Source organism: Sparus aurata, chromosome 21 (assembly GCF_900880675.1).
Source record: "Sparus aurata chromosome 21, fSpaAur1.1, whole genome shotgun sequence".
In the NCBI taxonomy this organism is placed as follows: domain Eukaryota; kingdom Metazoa; phylum Chordata; class Actinopteri; order Spariformes; family Sparidae; genus Sparus; species Sparus aurata.
In genome coordinates this window covers 22840518-22863666 of record NC_044207.1, presented here as the reverse complement: position 1 = coordinate 22863666, position 23149 = coordinate 22840518, and the positions used below count along the sequence as shown (strand labels likewise).

The window sequence follows — 23149 nt, the reverse complement described above, 5'->3', positions numbered from 1 at the left end:
ACCTGCAGGGACTTCAACAACAACACCTCAGCAGAGGAGATTGTTAGGATTCATACATCCAAGGTTCCAAATTCATGAAGTTTGGGTCTGTAAATGTCAATAATTTTTTCAAATGAGAAGAATAATAGCAACTTAAATTAACTTTTTTACAACTTGCTTGGATATTCTGTAATCTATTTATTTTTTTTACCAGAGTGAGGGTCATTGTCTCCTTTTGGAATGAGTTTCTTTTTATCAAGCGTGATAGGGAAATACACCCAACAGGGAATGGCTTCAAGAAAGACAAATTCAGTTCAAGGCAGTTTGATTATTATAATTTTCAAAAATATAACTTATCTGTAATGCTCACCTGATTGTATATTAAGTTCACTATGTTTAATTTTTTACTGTTAAAGGAATAGCTTAACAACAATTCTCTATGAGAAAAAACTATTTTATTCAAATCAAAATGGCGTAGTATCAATATAAACCAAATATGACATTCTGAAAACAAATGATATAACTCACTACACAAAAAAAACAACAAACAACAGAACCCATAATGGAAACAGTAACAAACACAAAGCTCTCACAAACCTACCGTCACACTGAGAGCAGTAAAAGTGGAACCGAAATGCTAAAGACACCAGGCCGATCAATAGATGCAAGTTTATTCAAAATAACAGCAGGAGAGGGTGAACACAACCAGACAACTCGACATAAACCGAACTAATGACTGAACTAAAATACAAACAGAACCGACGAGGGCAGGAGGCATACGGTAAGTTGAAGAGAGGTGGAGAAGCACAGATGAGGAGGGAATCGTGAGCAAACAAAAGAGCAAGGAAAGGAGCTGCTGGGCTGGGAAGAGCACGGGGAACAGGGCGGGTGTGGAGGGAAAAGCAGGCTAGTGAAGAGCAAGGAACCTTGAAAAAGAAGGAAGGGATGTTACATGCTTGAATCTTGCTTTGGTGCCAGCTGGTGGTGACAGCTGTATTGACGTCTATGGGAGAAGCATGGAGAAACACGCTGAAACCCTCTACGTTGTGTGACTTCTGATGGAGAAATAACTCCACGAAATGAAAGAACGCACTTCAGATAGTAGGTCAACTTCTGAATTTGCATCTGCACATTGTTCGTACCTGGATCTAGTTATGTAAAGGCTCCTGTTCGCAGTGTGATTGCAGTGTCATCAGCGATATTTGGGTCGGACCTGCCCAGTGTGGTCACAATACGATCAGCCCTGTCAATCATTTGGGAATAATCAGTTGTTAACATCCTCACTGAAGCGTTTTTTTTTTTTTCGTTTCGTTTTCTTCCGCTTTATCCATGCGGGTCGCGGGTGATGTTACCGCTTTTATACCACCTTTTTTCAAGGTGCGCTTTCATTTTGTGGAGGCAATACTATATTGAGTTTTAGTGTGTTTCTCCATGCTATTTCCATTGACTTCAACACATCCAAAGTGAGATTCAGTGACGTAGTGACCCTTACTTCTTTTTTTAAGGTTCCTTAGGGAGGAGCAGTAACACAGGAGGGAAACACAGAAAACACATATAAAAGGAGACAGAAAAGACAGGAACATGAGACCAGGCCTCACAATCACATGTCCCCCCCCCCCCAAAGCTAAAAAATTTAGTGATTCAATAACATTAGCCTAGCTTAGCGTAAAGACTGAAAGCAGGAGGAAACTAACAAGACTGGCTCTGTTCCAAGTTCACAGATTCACACATTTAATTTAATTTTTTCAATCCATACACAAACTGAGGTGTATAACTACACTATTTATAAAAATGGACTGAACAACATGCTAATAGGCTAGGCTAGCTTGTTTCCTGTCGTTGGCTAACTGCCTATGTATTTGAATTTCTCAAATGTGAAACTAATGTTTTAATGTTGGTCACCCCTCAGCTGACGGAGCTTGAGCGTGCCTGTGCCAGGGATTTAATTCATCCGACAGTGTATTAAAAGGGTTTTGTCACACACAAAAATGATGATTATGAGGTTATTGCCAATGCCTGAAAATCCTCCACATGAAGTAGACTTCAAAGGGAATTTGGATACGGTTCCCCGTCCTCACCCGTGCTCCCATCGCCTCTACTCTTCCCTGCAAGAAGTGAGAGTCCACTATGTCAACAGGCCTGGGATCTCTGAAGTTAAGCCCACCTCAATCTCCTCTGTCACATTCACTTCACTCCCCGATATGGCTTGAGGACAGAGCATCAGTTCTGGTGTCTCACGGCCCACTACCCTTCTCCCCCCGGGTTTATATGGGAACTTGAATTCATCTCCTCTATTGCTGCTGCAAGCTTGAGAGATTCCACGAGGCATTATCTGAGTCAGACAACTGATTTATGCGGCAAAAAAAGCGGCTACTACATGGAGCCATATGCCCAAGTGGCGTTTTTTGTCGGAGGTGCCGGAGATAATGCTAACACAAAAGCATCTGACTTGGAAGATTTTCTGTTGCAGTTCTTCACGAGTGAGCGAATCGCCGCAGGAGGGGTGTGCTGAAGGTTCACGTGGGATTGCAACAGCAATTGTTTGCCTCCTTCAATCGAAAAGCAGCTGCGTGGAATAGAACAACAGCTCCTAATAACACATAATGAGGTGAAATAATCTCTGACCCGGGCCAGACGAGCCTTCGGTGGCCTGTTGTTCGTACTTCCTCGGGGGAATTCAGAGCAAAAGCGGAGAAGCATCACACCTTGGCTCGCTGTAGCACTACAGGGATTGCTGTACCATCCTCTACAGTTGCTGTGAGAGGGTGTCTCTGAGGAGTTCGAGTGCTGCAGAGAATCCAGGATATTAAAGAAACTCTCAGAGTGGATACAAGTATGAAGTGTAGGACCGAGCAGAGTGGGATTTAACCTAGGCTTTAATAAGGCCTCTTGGGTGTGCCGGTGAGGGAGCCCACTGTAGCGCTTTGCTTTTCCAAAAGCAGGAGTGGGGAGGCACAGACGACAACACGGAGATGATGTGACAGAGGGGAGCAGTGAAGGGTGTCCAATGCGTAATAAATAACAACGTCACATTTCCTATGCTGGTCAGGTGTTTTCATCCTGTCACATCAATCAATGGCGGCTCATTGTGAAGCAGATCAGGTTGTTTTAAGTGGATCAGAGGCTGTTTCAGCTTTGTACTATTTTTGTATCCCTCGCCTTTAAATAAACACCAGCTGAGAGAACGTGTCTTCTCATCCGAGCCAAAACGACTAATATGATGGCGACAACAGCACAGTGCATCGACCTGTCTGCCCATGCTTGTGTCCCATTTTGTCAGCGCGCATCTGACCGGGTGCGTTAGGCGCTTTGCAGCTCCGGTCAGACTGGCACTGTTAATGCCTCTCTTTAAGTGGATGATGGGTGGTCCACATTGAGCTCGCTGCTTTGCGTCTGCTCCGGTTCATATCACTGCATAAACATAAGTGGCTGCCTGCGGAGAGCTGCCAGCGTGGTCATGGTTTTTTTTTTTTCGTTTTTGCACATAGTGGTGAAGCAGAGCCAGCTCCTCGTTGGAAATCTTTGATGATGCAACCGCTGGGTGCAAACGGAGGTTAGCCAGAGAGCAGAATTACAATCTCCTCCGTTTTAATATGTAAAGTATCTTAATAATATTTTGACAAATGAGTTGTGATAGTGAGGTTAACACATTTTGCTTTCCTCGCTGTCTGTTCCCTTCATCCTCATAAGAGGGCTCTCTGAACTGGCCCCTGAGAGCCTTACATAAGACTTGACTACTGAGAGCTGCTATGAGAAGTTTTCTGAAACTTGTAACTTGAAGATCAAGTGATTCCTCTTCATCACAGCGCTTATGCCCTTGTGTTACTCAAGGCTTCTTGTTAGTCGCAAATGTGCTGTAAACTGCTGATCCTCTTCAGACTGAAGGAAAAGAAGGCAACTCTGTCTTTGCTGTGGAAACCTGTTAATTTGGTTTTGTCTGGCTCTTTGGTTTCAGATATCACAGCATGCCGGGTGATTTTATGACACCCCCCCTCCTCTCCTCTTTCTCTCTCTCTCTCCTTTAGCCCCCTCTCTCTTTCACTATCCTCCTCACATATGCGTAGCTCTTTGGATATATTCCCCTATGATTATAAATAGATTCTAATTAGCTCCTCCAGCCATGGGCAATATAATTGTTCATCAAGTAGGGACCGCACACAGAGGCCTTTATACATTAAAGCTTGCACAAAAGTCCCTCCACTGCCTCAATTTAATTCACCCCCCCCTCCCTGTTTTTGTTTCCTTCGCAAAAGCAGGGATTCATTTTCCTTTATTATATCAGTTCAAAAATAATTCTTGGACGCAATCGATTTTCCTTCATGGGTGGAAAGGACCAGGAAAGGTCAACCCAACTTCATGACGAAAAGGTTTCAGAAATAGAGCACACTGGTGTGGTTCAAAGTGATGAAATTAGATATTCACAGCTTCTTCTTTTTTTAAATGCAGTCAATTATTAAGATATACATTTTGTGATTTTTGTTAGTAGTCATACTTTGGTAAAAGTAATGCATCATGCTTAAATATTACTCTGGAAAAGTCACCCATACAAAATATACTTAAGCAAAAGTCTAAGTCTCAAAGTATCTAATATCAAATATGCTTACGTATCAAAAGTATTTTTTCTAGCATGAACATACTTAAAGGGTCACTGCACCAATTTTACACATTGAAGTGTGTTTACAGGTCTTGGGGAGTACTACTGCATACATGAAAAAAAGTAGCATAAAGCGTTTTGTGGCTCCAGTGATGTAACTTAGTGGCTAAGTTGCATTGTTGGTAATGTAGGCACCAGGTTTTGCAAAGGAAGCAGAATGTGTGGAATAAAAAGGGTGATATTTCTCATTTGCCTGTAATGACTTTGATCATTTGTTATAAAAAACTTTCCAAAATGAGTCCTACAGTATTATAGGAGCGCGATGCTACACAAGTGGACTGTCTTTTCATACACCTGGCGCCTACATTACCCACAATGCTGTGTAACTTTATTAGATTATGCTGAAATCAACTGCAAAATCTGAAATCGATATTTCCGAGCTGGTATTCAGGACTTCCAATCTAAAAGCATCCAAGTGCATTTGCTTGCAAAAATGTGGATGCCCTCCGGAAAATGATTGTACAGAAAGTCTGTGAACTTCACAAACAACTACAACAGCTGATTTAACAAATTAGGGTACTTAAAAAAAACACAGGAAACGTAGACTCCTATCAAGCATGAAAATATCTCAGTGGAAATGAAAATGGCAGCTACAAAGTTGTGAAAGTGCCTTTCATAATCCAAACACCACATGAAGTAAAAAGTGATGAAGAGATAAAAGGTAATTGTTCACAATGTGCAATGTGCATACTGCTGTGATGTCATCTGCATATGTAAATGTGCATATGAGGCTCCAGAGGATGCTGCATTCAATCTGATGGATTTCATCCAAGTGATGTCACTCAGTGGCTAAACTGAATTGTGGGTAATGTAGGTGCCATGTTTTGAAAAAGCAATCCACTGGTCGAGCACTGCACTCTGAACACTGTTGGACTCATAGACAAAAGCAAATAATCAAAATCAATACAGCAGAACCCGAGAGAGCGTTCTTCATCCTTCTCAAAACCTGGTGCCTACATTACCCACAATGCAACGTAGACATTGAGTGTCATCACTAGAGGGAATGTGTCAGATTACATGCAGCTTCCTCTAGAGCCACAACAGGCTGATATTATTTTGTCACATTTTTAGCCACACTCTAAAGACTCAGGCCTTTAACATGTAAAATTGGTGAAGTTATCCTTTAAGTATTGAAAGTCAGTGTCATTTTTAATCGAATTAATTTAAAAATGTCTTTCTTTGGCTCTGATGCAACATGCTATCTGCAATCAGAGATATCAAATATATGAAATAAAAGCTGTACAAGTACAAAATTTGCCTCCAAAATGTAGTGCAGTAGAGAAGTAGTAGAAAATGGAAAAACTCATGTAAAGTACAAATACTTTAAAATTGTACTTATGTGCAGTACAAGAGTAAATGCACCGACTTACATAACATCAGTTTAATGAGGGTAGTTACCAGACTGTCAGTCCTCCACGTGTCTCATCTATGAGCTGATAATTATTGTTACTGATTGATTTCGACTCCTTTTCACAGCTTTCCGACATCTTCACAGTTTCATAAGATCCCAGCTCGTTTGGTGCACTTTCTAATTTCACTCAAGGCCTAAAAAAACATGTTCCACTTTATTCAAAGCTTGTCAAGACCAAAGACTTGATTTCTGAGATGTGGCCAGAAAAAAGGGAGACGGACTTCTTCTTTCTGTCTCTCTCTCTCTCATATCCACTTATCCAGTTTTGCCTGTTTAATGTGCCGCAATCAAACAAAGTCCTTTCTCGAAGTTTTGTTCTTGAAAGTTCACATTTCGGTTCTTTAATTAGACCGTGATGAAAAACCCCTCTCTAAAAAAAGGTAAGTAACAGTCATTCCACACTGAGTTTAAACTCCCAGTTGTCAGAGGAAATTATGATGCAAATTTGTCCCTGAAATATTTAAACATTTTATCTCTTTGAAAATTAAAGATTAAAACAGACTCCCTTTCCTGGAGCCTTTTGAAGTTTGTGTACTCTCTGCGGCTCTTTCAGCGCTCACGCTGAGCCAAATTTTTACAACATACTCAAATTTGGAGATGTGTTTCTGCATGCAACTATGGAAAGATAATCATCTGGCTGTGCAGTGAATCGTTATGAGAGAATCCTATAATACCTGTTTGTCGGGCAGACAAAGAGCCCATCCAGCCAGCAGCTGGTTTCATGTTTCTTGTCTCCTCTATTATACTAATAAGTTCCATCTGCTCACCTGGCAGCTGTCTGTCCTGCTCTTCTGAAAGTGTCTATGCAGCTGCCTCTTGCCCTGCCCTGAGCAGTATCAGTACTCTGTCTTTAAAAGCCTCTGATAGATGATATACAGGGAAACTGAAAAGTAAGGTCGTTGTCATCCTGAAACTCATTATCAGCAGGTTTTTTTTTTGTGTGTTGTTTTTTTTTTTCTTGTTGCTCGAGCAAAATAATGATCTGATGTATGAGTCAGACCACATCTTTTATACATGCGGACGAGTCTGTCAGGTATCCCTTGCTTTATGAATGCACGACCTAACGAACAATGTCAGCGTTTGAGTATAATGATCAGTAAACTGCACGTATAGCATGAATTCAAATTTACCGCAAGGATGCCAACGTAAACAGAAGGCAATTATTTTGTAGGAATGCAAGAGCGGATCCCCTGCATTTTCAAGACTTAACACCCACATGATGGCTCGCATGGCTGGCAAAGTGCAGGTCATTAGCCTGGAAAAAGCCTGTTTTATCTCCTCAGTCACAGTGCTTCAGTATTCTGTCGAAAATTAGTCCTTAATGCTGATAGCCGAAGGGGATCAATTAAACCCAGCAACCAGAAAAAAAAGAGCTCCTTGAGCATTTATCCACTCCAGCATGTAATTGTGTTTTATTTTGCTTAAAATGACTTATTGTATTAAAACAAATTTATCTGCGAATAATTATACAAACCTACATTATTAATTAACACTGTGAAGACATTCAGAGGAGTGTGAAAACGTGTGCGTAGTCTCGTGCAGGAATGTAGATAGAATGTGTTCAGACGGGTTTGCCACAATTCATCACTCAGACAATTCGATGAAGAGATAGAAAAGAGATATGTTGGACAGGCAGACTGCAGTGTTCATGTTGAGTTGTAATGGGCAATTTGATATGATCTCTTCTCCCAGTGTTGTATAAAAATAGAGTCATGCTGCCCTCTGTCTGTAATATATCAAAAGTGTTCTCTATTCAGCTCTATTAGCCGTTTATGTGTAAAACATGCAAGGAATGTGACTCTGCGCCCACCGTAAACACAGAACAGTATAACATTAACACGTAACTATTCTGTACACACAAGGAACTGGGGAAGTTATGTGTATATACATGTATACATACATAAACATTTTTTATAAAGAGTTTCTGTAAACAATACAAACAGTGCAAAGAACTAACAGTAACTAATACTTTAGTTTTTACTGCAGTACAGACAGCTTTTTAAAAATGCCTGTAAACTGTAGATACATGATTTATCATTTGTAGGTAAGTACATAAGAAGTAAAAAAGTATATCGATGCACACATTTTTCGTAATGCTCCCTTGAATGTGATTCAAGTAACAGTGGCAGGATATTTAACAGTTTAACTATATATCTTATCGTCCAAAATGACAGCAATATACTGAAACAATAAACTTCACTCTGAATGTAATCATAATACATTTCCACAGGCATCTTTTTTCTGCAATATAATTTCTAAATAAAGTATTCATATTGTCACATATTGGACAACTGATTCCCATGTCTACCATGTCAGCCAACCGATATATTGGATGGACTCTAAATGTATATGTGGATAAAAATGATGGCCTGTGAAAAAGAAACTGGTCTTTTGTCGTCCACCAGAGAGTTGGTCGTCCAATTCCTGGCTGCTGCGGTCTACATGTTGACGTGTTGGGCTAGATAGTGAGCCACAAATTGATCCCAGTGACTCTTTCATGGGTGTATGAGCTCGTATGAATGGTTATCGCTATACATACCGTACATTTACCATTTTTGTCTGGTTTGGTTTCGTCCTGACACAAATTCACATTTTTGATAATATTTCGGGAAGAAGCTTCAGGATGAGTTGCCATGTATTTATTTTCCATGTGAAGCTAAGATTATAAATATAATGGTGGCAAAATAGATCCCTTATTATATATAAAGGAACAGCACTCTAAAGCAGCAGCAACCAGCAAATACAACATGGGAACTTCTTGTAATATTAAAAAAGCCCTGTTATTTTTTTGTTCTTCATGTGGTTTGAAAATTGAAAATTTGATCTAGGTCATGGATCAATTAGATGTAGCAAGCGCTAAGATGAAAATAATACCAGTATGAAAGTCTGAATTCTATTTAGCTGCTTGTTCCTGGTATCGTGCATGCTGGCTCGCAATCACGCTGTCGTGAGTTATTGAGACAATTAAATAGATTAGCACTATCTTTTGTGTGACCATGACGATTTAAAAATGGCATCTATAAAAATGGCATACTAAGATTTTGAACAGGAAGTGAACAAACATGTCAAATTGAAGTAAATACACATAAAGAGAAGCAAATTATTAGCAGCAACCAGAAATGTTTTGTGGACTACGAACCGAACTTTCTATCACTATAGTGGTGAGCAGAAAATGGGTGAATGTATCCTTTAAGTATTGAGTCACCACTGATGGTAATCAAAGTCTTGAGTCTAGGTCAGCAGGTCTGCATCAGCTACACATGCAGGAATCAGGTCGATGAGAGTGTCACGACAACAGTAAACAGCAGCTTTGTGTGGTTTGAGGTAATTAGGTCAATGGTGGTTGGACGTGTAAACATACACCAACTCAAAGGTCATAATTAAGAAAGTGACACCCGTACGTACGGTGACTCATACTTAACTGACATCAGGCAGCACTACTGACCTACAATTACACTTTTGATACCTGAATGCGCAGCGGTACGTTTAAACTGCAACGGATGATCAGGATAAATCTATTAGGTCTGAATAATTACTGACGACGCTCTTTCCATGTCATGAAATAAAGTTGAAACAATCGATTCTGTGATGAATAACGATCCATACTCGACTCAAACAAACCTTTTTTTGTGTTGAATCCATTGAATTTTGAAGCGAAATAGCTGAAATTGCCACCAAAATGACTTCTTATATACTAACAAAGGGTTACACTGCAAAAAAGGTCCGTCCTGCTCACCAACAAACAGCTTAAAATGTACTTTACTTGTTGTTTATTTGAGAAATTAAGAGACACTGAGATCGTTTATTAAACTTGAGAAGTGCAAGTGAGAGTTTCTTTCTTTACATGGGGCAACATGCTTCATTTATTATATTTACCCCAACATCGACTGATTCAGTGTAAAATTATACATAGTAATCATTTCACTAATCATAGACGATCTAAAATATACCCCAATGGACAAACTTTTGGTCCAGAATATTTCACACATTTCAAAAAGCTCATGATGCAGTAATAACTCAGCACCCATTATCAGACATTTTTGGTTTCCCACCTCTCAGTTTTGTCTCGCCCTCTGTATTTTATTTGCCAGACGTTTAATTCTCTTAAACTGGAAACGCTCCTTGTCCCCACCTCATGACCGGTTGATCAAGGAAGTTCTGTATAATGTAACACTGGGAAAACTGAGGTTCTCTCTTAGATGTTCTCTAAAGAACTTTGAAGAACTTTGTAAAATATGGAGACCATTTTTTATGTCTTATAGACACTCTAGACATCATGTATAAGTAAAATGGCTGAGTATGTTTGAACTGTATTAGTGTATTGTCTTTTGTTCATTTTTAAATTAATTCATACTTTAATAATTTCATTTATCTTTAAAAAGATACATTTTATTTGGGTTCTTTAACTCCATATTTGTCCTATTGTGTACCTTTTTTTCTCTTTTACTTTTCCCCTCTCTGTTTTGTTTATTGCGTGAAGGTGAGATTCTGACCAAAAAAATAAAAAAGTGAGAACTGTTCTTGTATTTCTTGTGAATGTACAATGTCCAATGTTGTTGCTTACTAAAAATATGTTGAAAAAAGGGGAAACATGTTGGTGAACTTCTCCTGACAATAACTACTCTGTACTTGCAGTGCTTGTTTTCTCTTATACAACAAACTTTGGTGCTATCCTTGTTTTTCCCTTTTCTCTCCAACATTTTTGTTGTTTTGGTGGGTTCGGTTTACTCCCCTTGCCTTTTATTCTCAAGGACATTTGCTTGTTTTATTCTTATTATGATATTGTAGATTTATAGGTTTTTTTTTTGTGAAACTCACTCATCCATGTGTCATAATATGTGTAATACATAACACATGTACAAAACCTGGGACAAATTAACCAATATGAAGTGTTTTGTAAGGTGTTTGTAGGGTGTGTAAGGTCTTGAAATGGACATGTAGCATCTGTTTGTGCTGAGCACTGTATGTAAAAATAAGCTGAGGATGAGTGACAAATTAAAGTAAAAACCAACGTTAAAGGGGCACTATGTAGTTTTGAAAATAAATTCCAACTCTACATTTTAATAACTGAATTAACAAGATGTCCTCAGAGGAAAATAAAGTCCTCAGGACACTGTTTGAAGCTAGAAAGGTGGCAGGGTCCGCCACATGTAAACAAAGTAAAACAGTTTGAAATTGTCCTTTAAGGGTTTGTTTATTCCGTTTATTCAATCATGAAAACAGAGAGTTTGTTTATTTAGTTTGTTTAGGCACAAAACAAAACTTTCTCTTCGGATTAAAATGTCTTTCCCAAAACTACATAGTGCACCTTTAAGCGTGTCAGTAAGGTTTTATCGCTGCGCCATAAACTCCAAGAAGATCTTAAGTGCTGCATGGATTTGCAAGTTCCTGTTAGCCTACTGGAGGATAGATGAACATCACTGTTCCAAAAGATATTCCCAAATGTGATATTCTGATGCTGATCATCTATGACTGTGAAGGCCCTGGCGTAAGAGTCAAGTCATTTTTAAACTAAGACCACTGCATTTGTTATATTTCTGCACTAATTTGTTCATGTTTTCCTTTTTATTCCGCCACTCATCTGCCATTTGATTTGTTTGAATCTCCAAATGACTATAATTAACAAAACAAAAAAAATGTAAACACTTGTGTGTTGAGTGTGTGTGTATAAGTGTGTGTGTGTGTGTGTGTGTGTGTTTTCTGTTGTGTCAGCCAGCAGGGGGAGCTCTTGCTCTAGCAAAGAGGAACCCAAGCATTCCCAATTAAAAGGGCTGTGTTTGTGTTTATCCCCAGTTTATTTTCTTGGGTGGGCTTCACTCGGAGAAACTCAGCACGCCTAACTTGTCATTAAAGGCACCGACCCCCCACCCAAAAAAAAACAAAAAAACAAAAAAACCCACAATGCTCGTATATACGTAACAGCCACCGGCTTTATTACGTATTATGTGTAGATGCTGGAAGCCGACCCCTGGGGGCTTTTCCGAAATTTAACCCCTGCGTGTACAGTATGTCTGCCAGTTTTCAGGCTACCTCCACCAAAACACCCAGTGTGAAGCCTGCAGCAGTGTGTGTGTGTTTGTGTTTGTGTGTGTGTGTGAGAGAGAAAGAAAGCAGGAAATGGGATGTAGTCATGAGCTAGCCGCTGGAGATCCATCTTTTTCGTGGGCTGCCCGAACGGATGCTAGCTGGACGAGCCGTGAACCACCGCCACCACCAGCAGCAGCACCGCACTCGTGTATTAAAAGTTAATCCCTTTTCCTCTGGAGAAAGGCTGATGACTGCTGGAGTCGCCACAGCTGCTGCTGCTGGAGAAGATTTGCATGAGCTGGAGCACCAAAGGTTGGTAATCCACATCCAGCCCGGCTCCGATCCACTCCTCCATCTTTTCCTTGCCTCCCTAGCCATTATTTTATTTACCAAATGCCCATATCCCTCCGCAGGGTCAGAGAGTATTTTGAAGAAATTGTCAAACGGTCTGCATGGTATTTTTTACCGTTTCTTCTCGTCGATGTCATCAAACGTTGGTCTCACTCGCGAAATATCGCTTTCCCGACGGGCAACGCCGATTCGGCGAGATTTGCGCGCCGTAGTTGTGGTAGGGGGAGGTGGGTCTAGTTTTCGAGGAGCCTAGAGGGGCTGTGCTTCGGTGCCACTTATCATTAGATATGGCCACCGTTATAGAGTACACCGAAGCGTCATCTTCCAACTTAATTTAGTGGTATTTCACAGTAATTTCGCAGCTCGGCCACTGTGGCAGGCGGAATGCGATTCTTGGCATGCTAGTGTTTGTTTTCACCTGTCTTCGGAGGCGGTTGCTGCTGCGTGGCAGGCTGGCTGCGAGAGTCTCCTAACTGGCCGCTTGGTCCCGCAGCTTGTCGATGCTGAAGAAAATAGAACCAGTTGCCAACCAAGCGGTCGGCACCCAACATTTGCATTGCGCGTCGCTGTTCATTCGCCGAGGATTCGCATTTGAAGTTTCGTTGACGGAGTGTTGACTTTCGCATCCGCTTGGACTCCGGCTTTGATTTGTTTTATACGTTAATGGTAAAAAATTGTTGGCCGTAGTCTTGGGTGGCTAACACCAACTAGCTATATAAGCCGAACTCGTGCGACGACAGCTGTCATTGGAGAAAGGAAAGTGATCCCCCCCCCCCACCTCAAATGCGTGAGCCAGTGAAGCGGTTTTCTGTTGGATTTACATCATCTGCCTTTCCATCAAATGGGCAAAGTTGGGAATAACATTGCAACGTTGGAATATAATGCTATGCGTTATGCATTTTTGAGAATTGTGGTGTTGCTTCATTGGAGAGAGGCTAGCTAGCTCAATTAGCTTGCTAGCTAGCTGGGTGATAAAAGTGCGACGTTTCATCCCCCAGTATTTTGGACATGAAGAGGATAATTCGCTATTCATAGGGCTGGAAGGTAAGACACAGTGTGATGTTTGAGTGTTTTTCATGCGAGCTGGGTGTGTTTGGCATTCACCTTGTGAAGGAAAGCTGAGCCAACATTATCCACCTCCAGTCTGATGTTGGGGGTTTGTCGCCGCCTTGGCTTTCATGACTCAGACTATTCAACGGAACAGAACATTCAGTTGAACGGTTCATGGGTGCTACACAATCACAAATTGAAGGGGTTACGTTGTATTTTCACTGATAACCACAGCATGCACGATCAAATATCACACACTGCTAAAGCAAGCTTTTAATGAAAAGCAGAAATGAAAGCTTACGTCATTGTATAAGGTATCATTTTCACTTTTTGTGTGGCATTGTAGTTCCCCAGAACAGTTCCGTTCCATTGAATAGACCGAGCCTTTGTGTGTGTGTTGGGGCACGAATGCTCATCCCTGCCTTGTACCCTGTTGTAAAAATGGCTAAAGGATAGCGTAGTCAAGTTTGCCATCAACCCCAGGCTATCCTCTCTAACATTAGCTGTGGGACAACAAAAGAATGAAGCACCAATGTTAATGCAAAGCTATTACGACGAGTTGGCCAACTAACTGCAGCCATAGGTAACCTGTTTGATATGTGAACCCCTTTTTCAAAGTTGTAACAACGATATCTCTCAAAGACGAATCTTAATTTGCTGTGGCTAGGTAAAATAAAAGACGGATTCGTTTCTGTTTTTTCAATTTCATGGTTAGATGTAGGAGACGCGTATGTTACTTTTGTGTGTGGACGCCAAAGAAAAAGGCGACAGAGTTCAACACAACAGGCTAGCTATCGTTAGCTGTGTGCAACTGCTTTGTGCCCGAGCTTGAGTTAACAAAAGCTAATGCTAACATGTCTCCAATTGTGCCTGTGGTGGTCGTGACTGCCATAGTAGTCACCGGATCCTAACCTCAGATGCCCTAACAATCAACCTTATTCTCGCTACTTTCAGTCGAGGCTTACCTGGATGTAAATCTGGTTATAAAAAGGTCCTTATCCAACTAATTTAATGTTACATCACCGCTTACAGTGTTTAGGGGAACACTGTAAGCCCCTGTTTCTTGTCCAAGGATTTAAGCTTAGATTCATAATTTCTGGGTAATTGTACTGACAGTCTAACCATTGTAATTGCTGATATTTCTCGTGGAGTTTGGTGTTATTGGACCACCATCTGTCCACAGAGCCCGGAGGCTGGTGGAGGCCAATATAGATGTAAGAGAAGTAGAGAATTAACACAGATCGGCAGGGAGAGATGGTGTGACTTCCACAATATCCAACATCACAAATTGAGACCCTCCCCCCAGTTTACTGATGAAAAAAATATCTCTATATGCAATTTCCTTGGTGCTTAGAACAGCAACATGTGCTAAAAAACAAATTTATGCAAACGTATCCCATCGATATCTGCACTGCAATATTACACATGTGCAATAAGGCTATATAGCAAAGGAAACGGTCTCATTTCGGCCCACCATGGTTTATAAACTGATTTACTGAAGATAAAAACTAGTAAACTTGACTTTCTCATGACTAATCCTAAAGATTAGTCAAAATGTTGTCTGGTGTAATTGCATGGTGGATCAAAAAATAAGCTAGCAATAGTCTTGGACAGATTATTGCTTCCGTCTTTCTGAAGAGGAATCATCAATTATTATGACTGGTGCGTCAAAAAACATGATACTGTTAATGTCTGGAAATAGTTTGCTTTTGGAGATAGTGATATAGATTTTTTTTTTAAAAAAGGGGAACTATTTTTCTTTATTTCCAGGTTAATTCTGGGAATGTCAAGGGGTTGTTTGTGAATTAATAATAATAGTGAATGGGTTAGTATAATTATTTACTTAAATCAGCCTAGATGCGAACCTAGGTTTTGATCACCAAGTGAAGAATTTATATATATTATATAACAGCTAGGCTCTACTACGGTTTAATGCTATTTACATATCTGTCAGACTGCATCACTGCCTGGTCACAAGACACAATCGACTAAAATTTTTCATAATATTGTTCAATCAGGCATAAAAGGTCATGGCTCCCAAGTAGTTAAATTTGCCATCATAATGATGTTTTAAAGTGAATGTTAAATCCAGGGGGTAGCAGGGTTTGTGAGAGTAAGTAGCTCACTGAAACGCAACTGTTACAGTACTATAGGCTAATCAAACAGCAATTAAACCTGCTTACGTGTCCTGGAGACAAATAAACAATGAAAGCATCACATTGGATGTTAATGACTGTAAATCCCGAGTTCTCCTACCACATTTATTCTTTTTTTCCACCAGCTACTAAGTCAAAGATCTAGCCATTAGCTTGCTAGATGCTTTGTTTTCACCAACCACTTGTTAACTTTGTCCTTGAATGCATTGGTTATGTAGCCAAAGCAGCACAACAGCAGAAGCTGCAGTCAGCCATCACTGTCTAAACTAGATGCATTCATCCACAGCGCTGTTGTCAAATTAACATTTCAACAGTGCTCGCAGTCCCAAAAACACAAAAAATATTCAGCAAATCTTTTATCGATACACATTTTCTATCATGCAACAGTTAAGCCCTCTGTTATGAGCAGAACATTTGCTGCAGGTAACTGATGCAGCCCAGAATAAGTCTTACTGCACCGGCTTGTTGAGAGAGAGGCCTGATGTTCACTAGATACACATGTGCTAGCCAGGCAAACCGCCTTTCAGAGCAGCTTGTGCAATAAATGAGCAGATAACATACAAGGTTGTATGAATAAGTAACTCCTAAATTAAGATCAAGTGCCAGTAGTTAAATTGCAGGAGCTGCTTCATCACTATTTACCGTATATAAATGAATTAGTGTTGTGCTCAAAACCTTATTCAGACATTGTTTTGTTTTTTTTGTAACTGGCATTGATGAGTTTTTGAGAATGAAATTGCATAAAACCAAGCTGCTACAAATGCATTACCCTAGAAAAGTAGCTAATTTAGAATGCTTGTTTGACCTGACTTCAAGGTTGGCAATAGAGCTAACCCCCTTGAAATACTGCATCATCATTCCCAAGTTGATAAGGGGTGTTCTTCCTGTACTTCCCATTTCTGATGACATTGTGTGAATAGAGGATTAGTTAAAAAAAAATCAAAAGAAAGGTGACCTTTTTTAAAGAGATTTTCCAAAGTTATCGGGTAATATCCATTGTGTTAAAGAAAGCAAGAAAGTTTCCCTGTCAACTATAGATTCAATGGCTGAAAATGCATTGCATGACACACATTTATGAAAGGGATGTGACTTTTTTTCAAGAACATACTCATTTGGTCAACAACACTTCATCACAGATTAGCCTAACTTGTGTAACGTAGAGCATACCTATTTCTCAGTTTGCCTTTTTCCAATAGTAGAGTGAATCTAGCTGATTTACCCAGAGAGTGGGAGAGGTGAATAACTAATTTCTTCAAAAACTAGTTGACAAACGAGTTGAAAACATTCAACCCAGTCAGACATCAAGTGCAACAAAACAAGACATAGAAAAGCTAGGCATTATTATTCACCATCCTAACAGGAATAAGACCAACTTGGTATCTGTTACCAGCTTTTTATTTTGCAAAGCTCTAAACAACAACAAAAAGCCAGTTTGAGATTCACTCATGTCTCTTGTGCCTGGTCCCTTTTTTTTTTCTTTTCTTCACTTTCTCCATCAACGTTCTCTTTCGTCTCCTCGCCTCAGCCATGTTGCCCATAGTTGCTGCTGAGCCCATTTCTGTTGCCCGTTAGCCTGGTTCTGGTGCCCATTCAATGGCTGCTACCCGTCAGAATTCCTCGTCAGCAGTCGTTCCTCTGGGCCTGAAAACCCACTCATCCAGGCAGTCCAATACTGTTGTGCTAGCTTTCTAGACAGCAACATTTCCCCAGTGCAACACAGCTACTGAGAAGACTAGTTGAAGGCAGACCAGCTTGAGAGCATCACAAGGAATACAAAAAAATGTATGCCTAAATATGATACAGTTTGGTGGTGTGTACGGTTCGCTTTTATGTTTCTGTTAAGCAGGAAGGTGGGGAGTATATGCGCAATCGTCCATGTTTGGGCTTTCAATAGCTGTTGGGTAACATTTTAAACATCATATCCATCCTTGATGAACAGCTTATGGATATTTTTAACCTGATTGTACAGCCATTCAAACTGGTTTCAAAGCTCATCAGGAACTTTCTTTTTTCCTCCGCCTCCGTACAATAATTAGCTGAAGGTATAGAGCACAGGACAACCTTGAATCTTTCACTGAAGATCAAATGCTTTCAGTTCAAGTGTACTTGGACTGTTTTTTCCTCAGTTTGTGCTAGGGGCGGGCGATGTGACGTTTATCCTCTTTCACATTATATTACCTTTTTATAGGCTGATATCAATGCAAAATGTCGTACAGTTCATTAAAAAAAAATTGGGGGGGTTGAAACGGAATGGAAATGTTCCATCTACTGCAGTGAATCAAATACCTTTTTTCAGAGACAGAGGCGTTTCATCACATTGATGCAAAATCTTGAAAATCCAGTATTACAAAAAAAGCATTCCTCTTCACTGATTTTGCAATATTGTGGACACCCGAGGGATAAATACTTCAGAAAAAATGTATAGAACAATCTTGGACATTGTCAACTTAACCCTGGTGCCGGTAAACCTAAAGCAAATCTTTGCTGTTTGCCTTTGTTTCTCCAGTGCAGTCATGCCACCTCATCTCTCTTCACATTGTAAAATGCAACTAAAGGGCAGCATTCACCATATTTACCATTGAGCGGTTTGTAGTGGGTTTTCTTTCAGTGGGTGGGTTGCAGCAAATAGAAAACCTGGAACGGCTGTCTGTGGAGCGATCCCAGAATGCTATGAGTAAGAAGTGGAAATTGCTGCCGTTCCACTCTGTTCACATTGGGCAGAAGATGAGTTGAAGGACATTTCTCTGCTCAGAGTTGGACACTTTTCAACTTCAGGTGCAGAGAGGTCTGTGCAAGTAAAGCATGGATTTTGGGGTGGTTATAGGTAAGACACCCTGGTCCTAAAATTGCAGCCAAGGTGCTCTAGTCCCATTGACCATGATAAGAGCTGGGGGTCTTTCTTTGCTAAGAGGATGTCCTTAGGTGTTTTAGTTTGGTGACACCCCTTATATAAGCACTCAGCTTATCTAAATTGTTTCAAAACATACAGAGATTTCAGTGAACAAAGCTGCAAGCCATTTTCTTTGACCATCCAGGGTTTAAATTTGCCCATGATGCCGTGTCATCCTCCTTTTCCTACCCACTCTTTGACAATATCCATTCTGTAAACAAAATTTGAAAACAATAGAGGTTTCCCACTCCGAATCTAAGAAGTTAAAGAGTTCATTTTCGATTCTTACTTGGTAACACCTATCATTATCTCATCTTTCTTACTAATTATTTTTTTCAGAATGTCATCAGAGGATAAGACTGTGGAACCCTCTGACCAGGGACCCTCACCGCCCTCCAGCAGTGTAGGGGCCACGTCCACAGGAAGTCCTGCCCACGCAGACAAACGACCACGTGGCAGGCCGCGCAAGGATGCTGCTGCTGCCGCCGCTGTCACCCTACCCCAGGCGCCACCCTCATCTACGTCTAAGAACAGGAAAAAGTAGGTTTTCACCTTTTTCATTGAAAGTAATCGCTTTTCATATTATTTACGAAGTGAATTTTCCAGTCTTCCAATTAGATGCGACTTAAAACAGGATTTAAAGAAGATAAAGCAAGGCTTGTTTTTTTCAGCAATATTCCTGCAGCCAGGTGCCATTGCTCCTATTTTGCCTATTAAGAGTTGTCTAATTGATATATTAGTAGGCGGTGGTGCTTCTTACCCATTGAGATTACCTATACATGTATGGAGTCATGAAAACACTGCCCTCCTAATGACACTTTAAAGTTATATTCTGTTCAAAACCCATTGTTCTTCTGGTTACAATTAGTTTGAACATCTAGCATAACCCAAAAAGAGACTGGACAAGCATCAGTTAAAAGTGTATGTCATGACTCTTCAAATGAAGTTCCAGTGAGTGCATGAGGAATCGTATATTAAACATTGACTTGCTTGATGCTATGTTAAAGGCCCCCACACACCGTCCAGACTCAAACCAACAGCCAACTGCCTTTATCCGACCACTCTAGTGCCTCTTGTCTGACCCGTTCGGCAGAAAAGTTGCATTGAACACTCTGCTTCGACGTGCTGCCAGCTCCACAGTAGCGTGTATATTCTGCACTTGCGCGAGATGCAATAAGCGAGTGGCGCTACATGAAAACAGGAAATGACGGAACGGAGTGAGTAGAAAAACAAAGTGCACACAGTATTCTGCCCCTCCCACACACCGCGCTGATTCGCTAGCACACCGCCAATCAGAATGGTCAAACAACTAGCACACAACCAGAGAATCCAATGGCTCAGACGGCCGACAGCCAACCTCCTCAGACTTCGCATGTTGAATCGGAGCAGAAAACGTCCGCATGGCTCCGAAAGCTTCCAACGCAGCTGAACACCCCAACAAATTTGTTCCTGACCTCGTCAGAGTCTCCCCAAACGCTTCAGACGTCCAACGGTTGGGCCGGTGCGTTCCTACCTTAAGACTGTGACACACCAAACTGAAATCAAAGAGTGACAAAGGCCGATTGTTGAGTCCCGTCATGTCTCCTGTGTCTCAGCTAAAACACTCACTTGAACACAAATACTACAGCTAACGGCCATCAAGCTTGCATCTTCTGTGCCTGCTGAAGGGTAATACCTATCCGCGAATATATATAGAAAGTGTTAGCAGTGTTTGAAGAGGTGGAGGAGAGAAATACATAGAAACGTGTGCCAAATGGATGATATTATAGATATTACAGCAACAGGCTCAAGGGGCTTTCCCTTTCATTTTCATTCCTCTTGAACATCTGCGGATTCTACATGCTCAGTTGGCCCAAAAGCCCTGACAATGGCCGTCCAGTGCCAACCATGCGGACGCTCGGCCTGGTGAGTCCAGGCCATTACAAGTCAGCTGGTACAACTAAACTAACTATGGCTTAAATGGACTTTGAAGATACTTTGGGACAAACATGGTTATGAAGCATTCCCAAGCCATGTCATAAAATATGGATCGTGTGGGGCAAATTTAAAAGAAATTCACATTAAGAAATGTCTTTCACAAATATCTAGGTGTTGCGATAAATCAGTTTTTGCGTCATCACAAGTGACTGTTTTCCTTTTTTCATTATATGTGGCATGTTTAATATGTTCCTCATATAATACAGAACATTTGTTGACGCTTTGGGCATCACAGATGTTTTAGCTGGATGCAGATGTTTAATCAAATGTCTTTGTTGGTTGATTGAAAGTCCTTGTCATATCGGGGTTTTTTCAATAGTTCCAAGAAGCTTGATTTTGGGTAACGCCAGCGCAGAAATATCTAAATAGGAATTCTACGAGGTGCCTGGACTCTTTGTGACTTCCATAGCAACATATAATGCAGCTTAAAGCTGTTCTGTAATATAATGCCTGCAAGGTTCTTAACTCTCTCCTTAGTCTGTCCTCTCAATCAATCTTAATACCCTGCTCCCAATGGATTGTGTAATCTGCAAGCATCCAGACGATGTGTTAATGCTACACTAGAAGGATGACCTGGAACAGACCGGAATTACTTCATGTTGATTAAGTGGTAAAAAAAAAAAACAAAAAAAAAAAACAACAACTGCAGAAGTGAGTTTTTATTCTTCGTTTGCTATTATTCAAGTTATTTAGGGCTCTGTCGAATAGTTCCAAGCTTAATTTATAATGTCAACATTCAATTTCTAATTTGACGTGTGTCTTTTTTTTATATCATAGGTGACTGAGTCTTATTTCCAGGTCATTAATTACCATGCTGGCTCCAACCGAGCCACCAACTCAAAGCGTCTGTATTTGATGACCAGAATTTTTTCTTCAATTGATTTGAAGCTTTACATGTAGAAAAATCATCTGTGAAATGGTCAGAATTAAGACTATATCTGCTCATGTAAAAACAGACTTTTGTAAAGCGGCAGACAATGGTTAAAAATGGTTGTCAGTTATTTTGTTCAGTATCCATGCCAATATTATATATGCCCATTTTAGATTTCTTTGAATTAGATTCACTGCACCTCCAGAATCCTCTACAGTGAGTTAGTCCCCCTCAGTCAGCTCTCAGTAGTGATCAGTTTTGTGGATGGACCTCTTTTAATCCATATTAATACAACCTGATTTCTAATCTTGCCATTGGTCATAAAGGCAATAGGATAATGCATGGTTGGTCTGCCTGTTTTAAGACTACCAGTTTGTCATATTATAAACAAAACAATACTATTACAGGATAAGTGACATACTATTTTCAGTAACATACACGGATTGAGAGTGCAACTACTTCACAGAGCTGTGAATTATCCTCATAACAGTCTTGTTTCAATTCCAACTGGCTTTTTCCCTCTGGTGGAAATGAGCAGTGTGTATAAATATTAAAATCACCAGTGTTAAGTGTTAAATGCCAGTGTGCTTGTGACAAAGGAGGAAGTGACAGAAATTTCTCTTGTAGACCTGGTTGTTGGAATTTACTAGATTTGCCCACACTCCATCTGCTAGTGAATCCATTCCTGAGTGGCACGATCCTTGTTGGGTTTTCCAGGCAGCACGCTGCTAGCTGGGACTACTTACCACAGCATTATTTTCACCTTTTCTTTTTTTTCTCTCTCTCTCTCTCTTTCCCTGTGGTGGGACTGTAGGGGGGTGGGGGGTGAGTTGTGCAGGGTATTGGGTTGAATGTTAGTCTTGAGCGTTTGTCGGTGAAACAACTAGCTGTCTCAATGCTGAAATTTGATGCCTGTAGCGTAGTTATATATAATTACAGATGAATGTTGTGTAGCAGTCTATGTAAAGACGTCACCAGCCACATTGTGTGTGTGTGTGTGTGTGTGTGTGTGTGTGTGTGTGTGTACCAAATTGTTGTAAAAATGAAAATGTCACACACAGCTCATTTCTGCATCTGATTGTCTTCTGGAATCATAACCCTCTGAAATGTCACTTGCTGTCAACAGTTAAAGTGCAGACAGCCTGGTGCTTGGTGTAGTATGTGGCCAAAAGATGTAAATGGTTTGTTGAACTGCAAAAAACTAATTTATGTTTATAGCTGTGTATGGCTCTGACCCCTTGTGTTTTCAGGTGAAGGATTTGTAATTAACCTTATATTATTAGAATCTTGTCTGTTTTACCTTGTTATTTAAAAGCTCCTTTTTTAAAAAAAATGAGAAATTGAAAGAGTTGATTTTGGAAAATTGTTCAGTGTGTAGGATTTAGTGGTGAGGTTCCAGATTGCAACCGACTGAATACCCCTTGCCTCACCCTCCTCTACACTCGTAGTTAAAAAACGTAGCGGCCCTCTTTAAAGCCAGTTTTTGCCAGGGCACTACAAAATCATGACGTTGCAAGATGGTGGATTCAGTGGAAGTAGACTCGGTCCCTTTGTAGATTAAAAAAATTCAGGCCTCAGTCACGTTAGAATCAGGCATTGCAGCGATTAACCACAGGGTCATGTGAAGGTGTAGACTCATTTGTGTGACCCCCCAATCCAAAAGGTGGTGGTAAATCACCTCAGATTTGTTTGCAATTCGCCAACCGCCATTAAACAACAAAGGAGAAACTGTTATGTTGCTCTGTGATTACATATCACAAATTACAAAACAATAGAGAATAAC

The 23149-nt window shown here is 40.5% G+C and overlaps 1 protein-coding gene across 8 annotated transcripts in view; it reads left to right on the top strand.

The window, feature by feature from the left end:
* The first annotated feature begins 12682 nt into the window (after nt 1-12682).
* The window catches only part of kmt2cb (lysine (K)-specific methyltransferase 2Cb), a 70770-nt gene continuing 60303 nt past the window's right edge, over nt 12683-23149 (top strand). For 5 of the 8 annotated variants that reach the window (XM_030401771.1, XM_030401775.1, XM_030401772.1 and 2 more), the window contains exons 1-2: nt 12685-13466; nt 18858-19058. In XM_030401771.1, the coding sequence (XP_030257631.1) occupies nt 18859-19058 (200 nt within the window). In that variant the 5' untranslated portion in view covers nt 12685-13466; nt 18858. Of the gene's footprint in view, nt 13467-18857; nt 19059-23149 lie in introns of all 8 variants that reach the window. The other 3 variants (XM_030401770.1, XM_030401773.1, XM_030401776.1) reach the window with 3 other exon arrangements.